Source organism: Taurulus bubalis (genome assembly GCF_910589615.1).
Source record: "Taurulus bubalis genome assembly, chromosome: 17".
In the NCBI taxonomy this organism is placed as follows: domain Eukaryota; kingdom Metazoa; phylum Chordata; class Actinopteri; order Perciformes; family Cottidae; genus Taurulus; species Taurulus bubalis.
Genome location: NC_136605.1, coordinates 3,429,938 through 3,444,088, shown reverse-complemented (window position 1 = coordinate 3,444,088; position 14,151 = coordinate 3,429,938). Strand labels below are relative to the sequence as shown.

General features: G+C 39.6%; 1 protein-coding gene across 1 annotated transcript; it reads left to right on the top strand.

Annotated features, from left to right (window-relative positions):
• Window positions 1–1,561: 1,561 nt before the first annotated feature.
• On the top strand, window positions 1,562–13,804 carry cln3 (CLN3 lysosomal/endosomal transmembrane protein, battenin; the record flags this gene model as incomplete). Its single annotated transcript, XM_079233498.1, has 15 exons — window positions 1,562–1,616; window positions 1,712–1,754; window positions 2,344–2,440; window positions 2,574–2,657; window positions 3,425–3,504; window positions 5,211–5,296; window positions 6,727–6,799; window positions 7,543–7,686; window positions 7,951–8,093; window positions 9,778–9,833; window positions 9,913–9,981; window positions 10,091–10,146; window positions 10,248–10,341; window positions 11,009–11,149; window positions 11,711–13,804. 15 exons carry the CDS (start codon window positions 1,562–1,564, stop codon window positions 11,825–11,827), a joined length of 1,338 nt encoding a protein of 445 aa, XP_079089624.1. The 3' UTR covers window positions 11,828–13,804.
• Between the last annotated feature and the right edge of the window lie 347 nt (window positions 13,805–14,151).

Here is a 14,151-nt window from a genome sequence, read left to right as displayed (position 1 = left end):
CAAGGCAAAGTATTTCCATGTAAAGTATGACGTATGAACATAGCCAAGTACTGTATGTGTTGCCCATCTGTCCTGACACTAATGATAATACAAGAATATCATTATCGTTGTATTCATACTCCTATTGTGTTAACAACACTTAGACTATTTTTCTTATAGTCCTGTAGGTTGTTGCGTAACACTTAATTTGAACTATCCCAATTCAACATTTTTCAAGTTCTGATTATTTTTGTTTTACTGTTAATTTGAAATAAATATATCAACAATTACAACTCATATGAAGCATTATGAAGCGTCTGTGACGGTGCATAAATAATGAAAACTTGACCATTCAGTACACTCATGAACAAATCCTTACAGTGTGCTATAAAGCATTCATTAACATGCTAAATGATTCATTCACAAGCAGGTTTAAATACAAACCCAAGTCATAATACATATAATAATAACAACAACAGTGAATAACGTATTCACTGTGGCCACTTTAATTGCACTCACCTGGTGCAATATAAATACATTTAAGTACTTTTATATACTCTTATTCCGTCTGCATCTTTAATTTAAAATTGCTACTGTATTCTTCTCTTACTGTTTTTACTACTATTTTTTTTACTACTGTTTTACTACTGTTTATTGTTATTTTATTTATATTACTTGATTGTTTTACTATGTGTCTCTATTGTATGCAAGGCTGCTGTAATCCTGCAATTTCCCCACTGCAGGACTAATAACGGATTATCGTATCCTATCATATTTTAAGTGCTGCCTTAAAAGTCACAAATAATGAATAACTAAATATATTGGTTTTCTTTCTGATATCAGAAAATACTGTAATGTGCTAATAACAGGGCTCATACACATTGTGACCAGTGGATTTTCATGACTTTAAACCAAATTTCCATGACCAAACATTTTGTGAAATTTCTTGTATTTAAACTAACAATGAGAATTCCAAAGCATACAGTAAACCTTAAATGACACCAATGAATGAGACAATAGTTTTAATAAAAGAATAAACATTTATAGTTATACTATTAACACTACTAATATTTTGAGCGTCTTTCTTTTCAAAGCATATTCGTTAATTCAAACTCAGTGTAAATGAACGTATGAATATAACACATTTCCATGACTTTTCCAAAACTTTGGGGATTTTAATTTTTTTAGGGATTTTTCCAACCATAACCATTTTAAAATTCCATGACTTTTCCAGGTTTTCCATGACCGTAAGAACCCTGTAATAAACGTGAAAGCAACCGGCTAAATGTGTATCCCAGACAAGCAGTGGGAACTCTTTGGGGGTGGGTTTTGTTTCAGCGGGAACATATTTTTATGAAGCACCGCGATTTGGTGCGACGTTAAAGTTGACTCAGAAATGTCAGCCACGTATGTGGCCGGAGCCGATCTTCATCGGGAGCTGGTTGACTCTGTGTATTTAAAGTAGTTTTAGCCGTTAGCCCGGAACCAACGTTAGCCCGGAACCAACGTTAGCCCGGAACCAACGTTAGCCCGGTACCCTGGTAACGGAGTTCGCTTGGTTTTCTCCTGCTGTTCCGTAGACATGGAGCGGACAGCCAGCGTCAACGCAGAGCCTCTTCAACGCCCTGACCTTAACGGTTGGTCGGCGGTTTGTTTCTCTCGACCTAATAAATATTACAATTACAAACGTATGTTGTCGTATGCGTCACTGAAGGTGTTGTTTGTCTGTCAGTTGTAGGTATTTGCACACAATGGCGCAACTGGAGTGGGTTTTGGTGAGTGTGCATTTGTTTTTAATGAGTAAAAGTTTACCACCGTTAACTAACTAGTTTAGTTAATGCCACCATTTTCATCATTAACGTGGTTGACTAGAGTGTTGACTAAATATGAGACGAGTCAGCTGTTTAAAGGAGTCCACGGCTTCCGGTTAGCGTCGGTAACATCCACACACTCCTGCGTTCACTTTGAGCCAAGTGGAAACTTTCTGTTTCAATGTGAGGAAATTAAAAATGATCACGACAACTTAAATAGTTGATCGTATTATTTCCCCCCCAAAGTGTCTCGAATCATTTTCCACTTGTTTGTCATGATGAAGAAATATACCACAACATGTATGACGCAATTGTGTTTATTAGTCACACACGCATGGTTATTGCAATCTGGGGAAAGTGCTTTTTAGTGCCATATGGAGGGAAATGTACCATTGGAATACCCATTACACTAAAGTAATCAATATTCCAATACTTGAGCTCGAACAATTGTCAATTTGTGAATGTTGACATTGACTTCTAAGCCGTCCATGTATTTGTGTCATTTATTTCCTAATCTAAATAACTTGTTTGTATATTTTACCTCCTCATTCAGGCTCCTTGGATTGTGCAACAACTTCGCGTATGTGGTAATGCTGAGCGCCGCTCACGACATCCTCAACAAACAAGAGTCCAGAAACGGCACGGCATCCGTAAGAAGGCTGACCTTGTGTTTTACTAGTGTCTATCGCAGTGACCCTAGTTACTGCTATCAGATTGAAGCTGTAATTTCTGTATCAGACGAATTATTCACTTTAAAAAAAACCTTTTTCCTTCCCAATATAGACTTCAGCCACAATGGCCGTGGAATTCCAAGGTGGAAACAGTAGCAACAGTAGCCGCTATGACTGCAACCCTGTCTCCACTGCGGTAAATGGACATTCACTACACAACGGGAATAACTTAACATTAACCTTCAGTATGTTGACGGATCATTATTATTTAGCAGTGGAGTGACGGCCCTTGAGCTAAAGCCCCAAACGACGTTCTCTCACTTACTATTTAGTTGTGTTGTTCAGGTCCAAATCTACACGTTGTGCTATAGTTTGCATATTGACTGAACGCTTCTGGTTGAAACTCAGATTTTGCAATTTAATTTCGCTGTTGGCTGAACCGGAGCCAGCTTTCGTTATAAGTTTACACTGCATTGTGCCACCATGACAGTCCTTCTACAGAACTGTAACTGGATTGCAATACTACATCGGAACGGCAAAGAGTTCTGGCCAATCACAGAAACACTAGGCGCGACTGGTGCGTCTAATGAAATAGTTAGTTAATGTTGAGACATTAACATCTTTTTAATTTCCAGGGTAGAGGCACTTTAGCCAAAACTCTTGGGATTAGTTTCTCTTTAAATATGATCGTTTTTTAAAGCAAGCAAAAACTAAGACGAGTAAACGGGTACTGAAACTAGAAATGAAAGTACCAGAATGTAAAATCTCTTCAGAATCCCACGGTGTTTTGAGGCTGGATGACAAAGTGAGGCTTGAACTAGAAGATATGAGATTGCACTATAACGTAAATGTTATTTTCCCCTCTGCATTTCGTAATTTGCACATCATGTTTGAAACATGGACACTAATGCCGTAAAAGAGAAGCTTTGGTCTGAGTGACAGCTCCGGTGCTTCTCTCCTCAGGCCGTGCTGCTGGCTGACATCCTCCCAACGCTCGCCATCAAGCTGTCGGCTCCCTTTGTGATCCACAGACTGCCGTATGGGTGAGAAAATAGTCATCACTTGTTCATAGAAAATCAAGAACATTCCGTGTTTGAAACATCCGGCAATCATTTAGTTTTACACAGAAACATTTCGGCACTAATGTGGTTACTTTTGTCTCAGCTTATTTTCAAATAGTGGCCAAAATGTGCTTTCATTTGGGGCATAATGTAGAAAAATGCTCCCCTGGTTAATGTAAATTCTTCTTACTTCTTCGTAAATTTAGCATGATGACACTATCGGACATTTCCACTCAAACAAACAACTTTTGTCCCCAACTGTCTTAAAGAAAATGGGGCATTTACATATTTTGGGGGCACTTTTAATGAATAGTACATTGTGCATTACATTTCTGTTTCTAATGTGAAATCCAGTAATCACCGCTCTTGAGCCAAAAATGAGAACACAAAAAAACATACTATTATCTTCTACTATGCAATCATCTATATGTGTGACAGAAAGCAGGAGACCCTTCCAGCTATTTAGGCTTTTCTTAACTCTTAATATATATTCAACACCAAATCTGTTCTAAATTCAAGACACTTGGTGCATTGAGCTCTAACATTAATCACAACACTGACAGCATACTTTCCAACTTTGAGACCTGGATAGGCTCCTAGACCCCAGAAACATTTGAGTTTCAAAGACTTTGCCCAGGTGAATATAATAAAATAGAAATAGAATGAAGTTTACGAATATATATATATATATATATATATATATATATATATATATATATATATATATATATATATGCCATATACTCAACATTACGGTTTTTACCCAGGGGATTTTGGATTTTTCTTTGTTTCACTCATACATAAAAAATCAATATCCGTCATGTTTTTAGTCATAGATCAGGCTATGAATGAATCTGAATAATCCCCTCTGTAAAAACCTTTAGAATATAGAGAGGAATACAACTAGAACGTGTGGCGGATGTCGGAGATGCTGAAGTGGAGACTTCTGGCCCAGAGTGGAAACTCATTTTAGAGAAAACAGCCTTCAAAGATGTGTTTTGTAAACTACAGGGGAATGAATAAAACGCACGAAGTAATAGAAATCACCATAACACTTCTTCAGTTGATTACCGACATTAAGACTGACAATTATTTATTGTAAGTTTTCTGAAATGTTATGTTTAAATATGCAAATTCAGCATTATCTCCTGGTAATTGGTGAATTCAGAATAAATCAAAAAATTGACCAGTGCATGACATTTATTTGTTGGAAAATAACAAAATATAAGTAAACTGCAACAGTGTTTTGTACTTAAAATTAGATTTTTTTTTACCGCCATAAGGCCTTTGGGACGACTCTGCCCTCTGAAACCCATTTTCCTTCTTCACCCTCGATCCCGGTCTTTAGGGGCATTCTCAGATTTCTTGGGTCGGTTTTGCCCGTTGACCCCCCCTCATCTCTGACACTGCATGATGTTCATTCATTCATTCTTTCTTTGCTGTTTTTGTACCTCTGCCCTGACACTCAAACACTTCTGGTTCCACAGATGTCTGTGTGGCCACAATGCTTCCCGTTAGCTGGTGGTCTTTTATTTCTTTCTTTTAAAAAGTGTTCAATTTCATCCTTTGCAGCTCGTATCTCAGTAGTTGGAGACTGAAAAGAGCAAAAAGGTTGTGTTTACTTTGTTTGTGTACTACATGAGTATTTTTAGTGTGTTGTAAATGTACTTTAATTCCTGTTTCTCCAGTTTTCGAGTGCTGTTCTGCGCCGTCATGGCAGCAACGAGTTTCCTCCTCGTGTCCTTCTCCTCCGCCGTGTGGATGAGCATTCTCGGTAAAGCTTCTTTTTTTTTTTTTTTTTTTTCACAGAGCTCTTATTATTTTTGTATCTATTACCGGTGGTGGATGTGTCAACCAGTCTGATGGCGGATTAGATACAGCTTCACATATCCTCACTTTCATTTCCTGTCGTCTTATCTGAACGGCTGCAGTGGCGGTTATTCCGCAGAATTATGATACCATATCAATGTCATCGGGACCTGCTGCTAGAAGTTCTTTATCACCTGCTGCGGTCGGGTTTATATCATTACAAACCCTTTTTTACACACCGTCCTTTTAAAGGCGATAGCAAATTAATTGAAAATGCTGGTAAATTACTGAAATAAATAACCTTTCAGGCACCGCTAATGTTCTTGTAATGCATATATATATATATATATATATATATATATACACATACATACATACATACATACATACATACATACATACACACACTACCGTTCAAAATTTTGGGGTCACCCAGACAACTTTTTAGTTTCGTCGCAATTTCTCACATGGAATAATCTTCATTTCTAAGAACAAGAACAGACTGTTGAGTTTCACATGAAAGTTCTCATTTTCTGGCCATTTTGAGAGTATAATGGAACCCACACATGTGATGCTATGCATAGGAAGGCCAGTTGTAAAGCTTCTCTCTCCAGCATAACTGTTTTAAGTTGTGCTAACATAATAAAAGGGTTTTCTAATCCTCCATTAGTCTTCTATGCGATGAGCAAACACAATGTACCATTAGAACACTGAGTGATAGTTGCTGGAAATGGGCCTCTATACACATATGTAGATATTTCATTAAAAACCAGATGTTTCCACCTAGAATAGTCATTTACCACATTAACAATGTATAGTGTATTACTGATTCATTTAATATTATCTGCATTGAAAAAAATAGTGCTTTTCTTTGAAAAATAAGGACATTTCTAAGTGACCCCATACATACATTTATATACTACTGTAATTGCAAGACAATCTTTTTCGTGATCTACTTAAATCACAAAACACATTCGATACATTTGGAGGAACGAAGCTCCCTCGAGTTTATTCTGGACTTCCATCGAGGATCACAATGCAAGGCAGCGACACGGACCAGCCGCTAAAGAAGTAGTACAGGAGGCCCCGAGGGGCCCCTATTCACAACCCCTGTTTCTCCGACTCTGTGCACTGCGTATGAAACATAACAACAGTTGCGCTGTGATGATGCAAAATGAGGACCATTGACGACGTGCCCCAAATCTCAATTTACGGCAGAGTTAACTATGAAGAGGTGGAAGTGAATGAGTGATTTGTAAATAGCTGAGTCAGCTGAGTAAATGTGAAGTGTTGCAGGGAAACGTTTAGTGTGTGGCACTAAACGTTAAACGCACATAGGGACGTCCCTGTCAGCCATGAAAAAACACCTTCCCGCTCTGCCACTGCGTCTTCTAGGTGTGATCTTTGCCAGTATCGGCGCTGGACTGGGAGAACTGTCCTTCCTCTCTCTCACCGTCTACTTCAGCAGGTAACACTTCATCCAACGCAACTTTCTCTCATCAATAGACGTTGGGGATGACATGTACCTCAAGAGTAAGAGCAGTAGGACGTTATGCATGACTGCAATAATAATGATTATTGGCTGTTTAAAAAAAAAAAAGAAGAAGAAGAAGGAAAAGACTGAAAACATGTTCAAAGACAGCCGGCATGTTTTGCAACATTTAAATTTAATTTACAGCAAATTGTAGATGTAAATCTGATGCATTGTATGGAAGCCTATTTCTACCAGCAAAGACATACAGTTATATCTTATAAGTGGCATAACAAGGTTTATACGTTTTCTGTATGAAAACAAAAAGTGTTGCTTAGATTATTAAAAGTGTGGCATTAGCAAATCAAAATGTCAACTTTTTAAAGTAAAAATGTAAAAGGTCAATTGTGATAGTTTCCTGTAGTTTTGAATGTTTTATTTTGAATGATGCCAAACCGTTGACTTCTTTTCTTTCTTTCTTTCCCTGGTGGAAATGAGCTTGAACAGAGACTTCAGGGAAATCTAACATCTTTGATTTAAATTAGTTTTGCCACTTGAGTGTGGAACCCCTGGTGTCATAGGAACCTTGAAGGAACAGTTCCTCTTTGCCACCGACAATTCCACACGACAGTCGTGCGACGACCGACAACCGAACCTCTGTCCTGACCTTTTGTAACGTATCGGCCCGTTGAAGGATCTCACCATCCACTAATCGCTGGTCTCCCACTCCGCCTCTACAGGGATGTGCTGGGAGGTTGGGGCTCGGGCACCGGCGGGGCCGGTGTGGCCGGGGCGCTCCTCTACTCGGCCCTCACCCAAATCGGCCTGACGCCCCAGGTTACGCTTCTCACCATGCTGGTGGTCCCGGTCGTTATGTTGCTCAGGTGAGTTGAGCGCTGTGTGACATATTCGCACAAAAGCAGCTCAGATATGAGAGCAGCCGGACGCCAAATATGGTTCCACTTCATCATCGGTGTACGTTCTGACTCGCGTCACACAGGTCACTCTTATTGGTCACTATTTACTTTGTACACTATACATTTGGCATCAACGATCAACTCAACCCTGACTTGCTTTCCGTCCATGCATTTGTGTCTTAGCTTTTTTTGACCTTGCTCTTATTTCTTTGTTTATCCCGACACCACCAGCTATTTCTTCCTGCTGGTCCTCCCACCTTCGTTACCTCAGTGGAGAGGCAGGGAGGCGGAGTACGCGGCCGTGAGCTCGGAGGACCGGCGGGCGCTGATGGATGGATCGGAGGAAGAGGAGGAGCAGGAGAAGTCAACCCCAGGTACACCGAGGCAATCGATTTATATTCGCAGTGCGATCGGTAGTCATTTGACATGAAGAAAATCCAGTGAGCAACTCCAGTAAGGTGAGATGTTTAGAAACGCATCAAAGGCCAAATGAACGGAGTGCAGCCGACGCAGCAAAACAATATACATGTCAGTCACAATCTAATCAGATAGCAATGAAAGCGTGTGCTCTTCACATTTTATATGACTTTATTTATTTATTTTTTTCTGGGTTTGTGTGGAGGAACCGCTATATGTCAGATGCTATCCGCTCTGTGTAGCGGCGATATCGCCAAAACAGATATTTTCACTTTGTACTCGGTGTAATTAATACAGATGGCTCTGGTTAGTAGCTGTACTATTTCTCTAAACCTTTCAACACACTAAAAGTTATGCCAATAAACATTTCTAAACGAGTGTGGACATATTCAGAAAATCTTAACATGTATTATAATAATAACTCTATTCAAACAGCGGCTCAGTGTGTCGCTCTGCCACAACATTATTTTATCTTTTATATATTACAATATAAATCAATGCGTAACCTGGACCCAATGGATCAACGCTTTATTCACAACGTTGATGTTTAAATTATTATTATTAATAACTTACAGAAACGCTTCTCTCTCTCTCTCAAACACCCTCACTCACTCACTCACTCCAAAAATCACAATCTGATTTGATCTGACAAAAATTCTCCGCTTCGATCCATATTTGTTGCATTAAGTCTTTGAAAATCAAAGGAAAACTGTTTCCTGCTTGCAGCAGCGAGTCCCAGCACCTGTATGAGTGGGACGCGCTAGCAGCACCGTTAGTCACATTTACCACAAGAATAACACAAAATCATATTTGGATTTCACTCTCCACTCGTGCTCATCAGCGGCTCAGCTGGACATGCGACGTCTTAGTTGTGATAGGAGGCTGACGCGGTTGTTTGTACTCGCGCTTGGCCTCAGCAGACGGCGTGCGAGCGCCGAGCCTCAGCAGACGGCGTGCGAGCGCCGAGCCTCAGCAGACGGCGTGCGAGCGCCGAGCCTCAGCAGACGTTTATGCTCTCCTCGTTAAAGTATTCTCCACAACGGCCGAGGGCGATTTTGAGGGCAAACAAAACGAGCTGTAAAGAATCAAAAAGATAATGAGGTGGATGCTGTAGGTGTTACCGGCAACAGTAAAAAAAAGTCTCATATTCATGGACTCCTTTATTACATTTAGACAAGCCCTCTAAATAAACAAGTCAAGTATTTCACACATTTAAAAGAAACGAGGGCTGATTTGGCTGCAAAGTATTTACTCAAATGAAGATTCTTTTAACACCACCTGCTTCAAAAAACGAATTGTCGACGAATTGTCCTTCTTTGTGAAATCCCCAGACGTGTAAATAGTGTTTTTTATCATGAAAGTCACGTGAACGCACGCCAAGTTGCAAAAAACGAGGTGCGCGACCAACTGGCGAGAGCACTTGCAGACCGCTCGCTATGGCGAGTGTTAGCTGAGCTTAATGTCGTCACAGGAAGAGACACCCGTCATCCATCCCTTCAATCGCCAACATGTGACCCGATCGCCAATCCGCGCTGACCTGTGACATGACGAACCTGTGGTGTTGTTGACGTGAATGTGTTAGTAAGTCCCGCTGCGTGTCGTTGAATAACTACACAGGCCATGTTCTCCCCTTCAATGTAGCCGAGGACCGGACCGCCGGACCTCTCGCCTTCACAGAGAAACTTCATGTCATCAAAGTAAGTTCAGCTTCAAAACTTTTTATTTTGTTCTCCAGTATTTCCCTGGTTGTACTTTTACTTCACTTGATTCCTGCAGGGCCTGCTGAGGTTCGTGTTGCCTCTGGGACTGGTCTACTTCGCTGAGTACTTCATCAACCAGGGTCTGGTAAGTTCCCCCTCCGGCATCCCGCTCATCTCACCGCATGTTGTTAGAAGAAACGGAACATTTTGTGATGATTTTGAGCCCAGAACAATGTCGGCGTTTCCTTTCCCAGATGGAGCTCCTGTATTTCCCCAAACTCTTCCTGTCGCATGCGGAGCAGTATCGCTGGTCAGTTAACCTCACTAGGATACGACGACTTCATTTTATATTGTCTGAGGACGTCAACTTCAAATGAAGTTGTGTGTGTGTGTGTGTGTGTGTGTGTGTAGGTACCAGACGCTGTACCAAGTCGGCGTGCTGGTGTCTCGTTCGTCCCTGTGCTGTGTGAAGATCAGGAATCTGTGGGCTCTCGCTCTGCTTCAGGTGGCACAACACAACAACACCTGCCTGGGATAGATTTTTATTAAAGTATACATTTCATATGGGGGAAAAAAGTTTGCAAAATGGTAACTGCCAACATTCTTTAGGTGGATATTCCCTTAATTCCCACAAAATGTGGTCGGGTAAAAACTCACGGTTACATATTAAAAGACATTTATTATTATTTATTCCATGCACTGTTCAGTTTTATGCTTTGAGACTATTAGGCTTTCGTAACACGTCTTCTTTCAGACTAGTGGGAAGAAAACATCCACAATACAAATTAACGTGTTTATTTTAACACTTTATTTATGTCTGTAGATTTATCATAAATTCCCCAAGAGCTACCAGTAGATAATGCCTCATTTGCATATTTAAACATAACATTTCAGGAAACTTGTAACACAGTAAATCATTGTACTAATGTCGGTAATGAACTGGTGAAGTTTCATGGTGATATCAGTTAATTATTGTTATCCTATTCCCCTATAGAGTCTTCATTACAGTCCTGTAATTTTACAAAATACATGTTTAATTAAAGGCCGTTTTCGTTTTTTTAAAAGGAGTTTTTTCTCAGACTGATCCATAAATCTCCACTCAGTCGCCAAACCTTCCAGTTTCATTCCTCTCCATCTTCTGAAGGATTCATGTCTCCTGTGTCCCCCTGCAGGTGGTGAACGCCGTGCTGCTCCTGTTCGCCGTGCGTTTCCTGTTCCTGCCCAGTGCCTGGGTGGTGTTCGTCATCGTCCTCTACGAGGGCCTGCTGGGCGGAGCGGCGTACGTCAACACCTTCTACTTCATCAGCAAGGAGGTCAGGTCCACTTTCCATCAGTCGGTTTGTTTCTTAGAGATTCCATGTGTCGGTGGAAGCAGCCGCTAATGTGAACGTTACACTTCCAGGTGTATACTGCTTCTACAAAGCTACATACTTTTATCGTTTCTAGTTACTGTTGATTAAAGTCAATACACCCGGCACGTGTTTCACACTGAAAGAAACATCTGCAGGAGGTGCCTTTTTAAAAAAATAAAAATAAAAAAAAAAATAAAAATCTTCTTCTACGACCATTTTTACTCCTCCTCTTTATTGGATCTTTTATTCTATTTTTATTAACTTATTATTTAATTTTCCATATTTGTGTGTTTTTGTTTTTAACGCTGAACTGCACTTCAACTTGAGCTTCATTTTATGTATAAAAAGGTGCAATACAAAAAAAGTATTATTATTATGTTGTTTACAGTCACATTGTGGGCGCTCACCTTCCTTTTGGTGACTGTGTGTGTGTGTGTGTGTGTGTGTGTGTGTGTGTGTGTGTGTGCGCCTCCATCCGTCTGTCCCAGTCCCACCTTGACGTCTGTCTGTTCTCCCCCACAGACCGGAGACAGACACAGGGAGTTCGCCATGGCCGCCGCCAGCGTAGGAGACAGTCTGGGCATCTCTGTGGCCGGACTCATCGCGTTCCCCGTGCACAGATACTTCTGCTCCTTATGACCCACACACTGACACCGTGGGTGTCTTCTATTTACAAAATAGAGACTTTTCTCCGACGTAAAAAAACAGACAAGTAGTTTTCAACAGGAAGGCACGGTAAAGAAGTGTCCTCAACCAATTCATGTGTTTGGAGTTTGCTCGTTGGCACAAACTGCACTAAGAGTATAAAACTGACCAATACTAGCTGAGCACTAACCTCGGAGGCTAACGCATAATAAAAAAAGAAATCCTCCTTTTATTGCAAGAGCCGGACAGGTTGACGTCCAGTTTACGTCCATAAGATGAAGAAATGCGGTACGACTATAACGCACATCTCAGAGCAACGGAGCGTTTATTTAATCATCAGAATATTTTCAACATTTAGTTGTTGTTGTTTCTGAATGACGGGACAGATTAGAGCATCAACACACCGTCATATCTATTCATCATATAGTTTGAAGAGAATACTTCAATTACTGACCTCACTTGTTATTATTTACCATAATGTTAAGTGTTTACCTCTCAATATGACAGAGTGCAACTTTACTATGACGATGAGACATTTCATATTTAATCTGTCATGTCTGTTATTACGTTTGCATGTTGGCACAAACCAAAGAGTACTGCGACCCCATGACATTTATTTTTGGCTTAACCGAGTTGACGAACAGAGGAGATCCAGAAAATAGTTTCATTGTGCCTTGTGTATTTTCTTGAATTGGGTTATTGTTGACTGACATGTTGTTGTTTTTTATTCCCTTTTGCTTCTCAGTCACTGGTCTTGTTAAAATGGGTCTCGCGCCTTTTTTACTAGGACGGTCTATCGGAGAATACAAAAGATCTTTTATGTGGATTAGCGTTTTATATTTTATTAACTTTAACACTGGAAACGGGACACTATGTCGAGCTGCAGAAATGCTCTTTATATTTTAAAAAGTCAGTGAAAAGGCTTCCTAACAAACAACAACGGGGACATTATTCAGGTATGCTTTTTGTTTTTTGTGGTCAAATTTGTATTAATATTAACACTTTAATCATTAGCATTAACATCCATCTGTAATATTGGACATAGATCACAAGCACACAAAAAATGGTTTTGTTGTTTATTCACATATATTATTACATCCATCGACTGCCCAACGAAGGTCTCTTATTCTCCCCTCCAGGCTTTAAAAATATCCTCTCCTCCCTTCCCAGAGCCCATAAGGCACATAGGCCTCACCCAACACACACACAAAAAGAAGAAAAATGTTATATATATATATATATATATATATATATATATATATATCTATATCTATCTATCAGAATAAAAAATAAAAGTAGTAGGAAATAAATACGTAGTAATCATCACATGCAACTTCATTCTTATTACATTGTGTCCTGGGAGTCAAATAAAATCAACGTTCCAGACCTTGATCACTCCCACCGACGTACATGTAACTTCTACATATTGACTACAAAGCCCTTCACGTTTGGGTTTATAGAGTTTTTCTTCTTTCTTCACAGAACTCAAGGAGCTTGTCAACATTGTTAAGGACATTTTGTTGTCCACTATTTGGCTCTTGTTTTACTCAAGTTCGGCTGTTTTGCTACAAAACTCTTTTTTTCTGTTTCCTGAAAGACAACTTCATTTAAAATAATGGTAGTAATTATTATAATGAAGTACTTAGTCCATATATACACACCCTGTTTTCTCGTAAACATTCAAGATATTTTTATTGTCATATGCACAGATAACAGGCAGTTATTCTGTACAATGAAAAGCTTATTTGTGCACATTCCTACTGACTTTTTTTTGTAATACCATTTTCCAATATTTGTAAGTGGTAAATCAAAAGCAAAGACCAACAACAGTTAATTATCATGTAAAATAAAATGTAAATACATGCAAATGTGGGTCTCATTATGAAGTTAGCCACTGTGATTGTAGTGTGATTTATTGCTTCTGGTCATTTGAAATGTGAAAACACGGCGTGATAACGATGGTTATGATGGTGCTGGACGAGTCATTAAAACACACAGATCTGCCTGAACACTCCGGATTATTACATCAAAGGTTTCATTCAAAGCATTCATTCGCTCTAACAGATTTCCATTTGGACTGCAACTAACGACTATCGTCATTAACAATGGATCTTTTTCTAGATTAATCAACTCAGTTTGGTCATGTCCAAACAACTGCCAAAATATTCAGTTTTCTGATCACATAAGACTGAGAAAAGCAGCAGATCCTCACAAGCAATAACGAGGCTGAAACCAGGGACTTCTGGTATATTTACTTAAGAAGTGACGATTAATCAATTATCAAAATTGCATATAATAGTTGAGCTAGATTTAAAGAT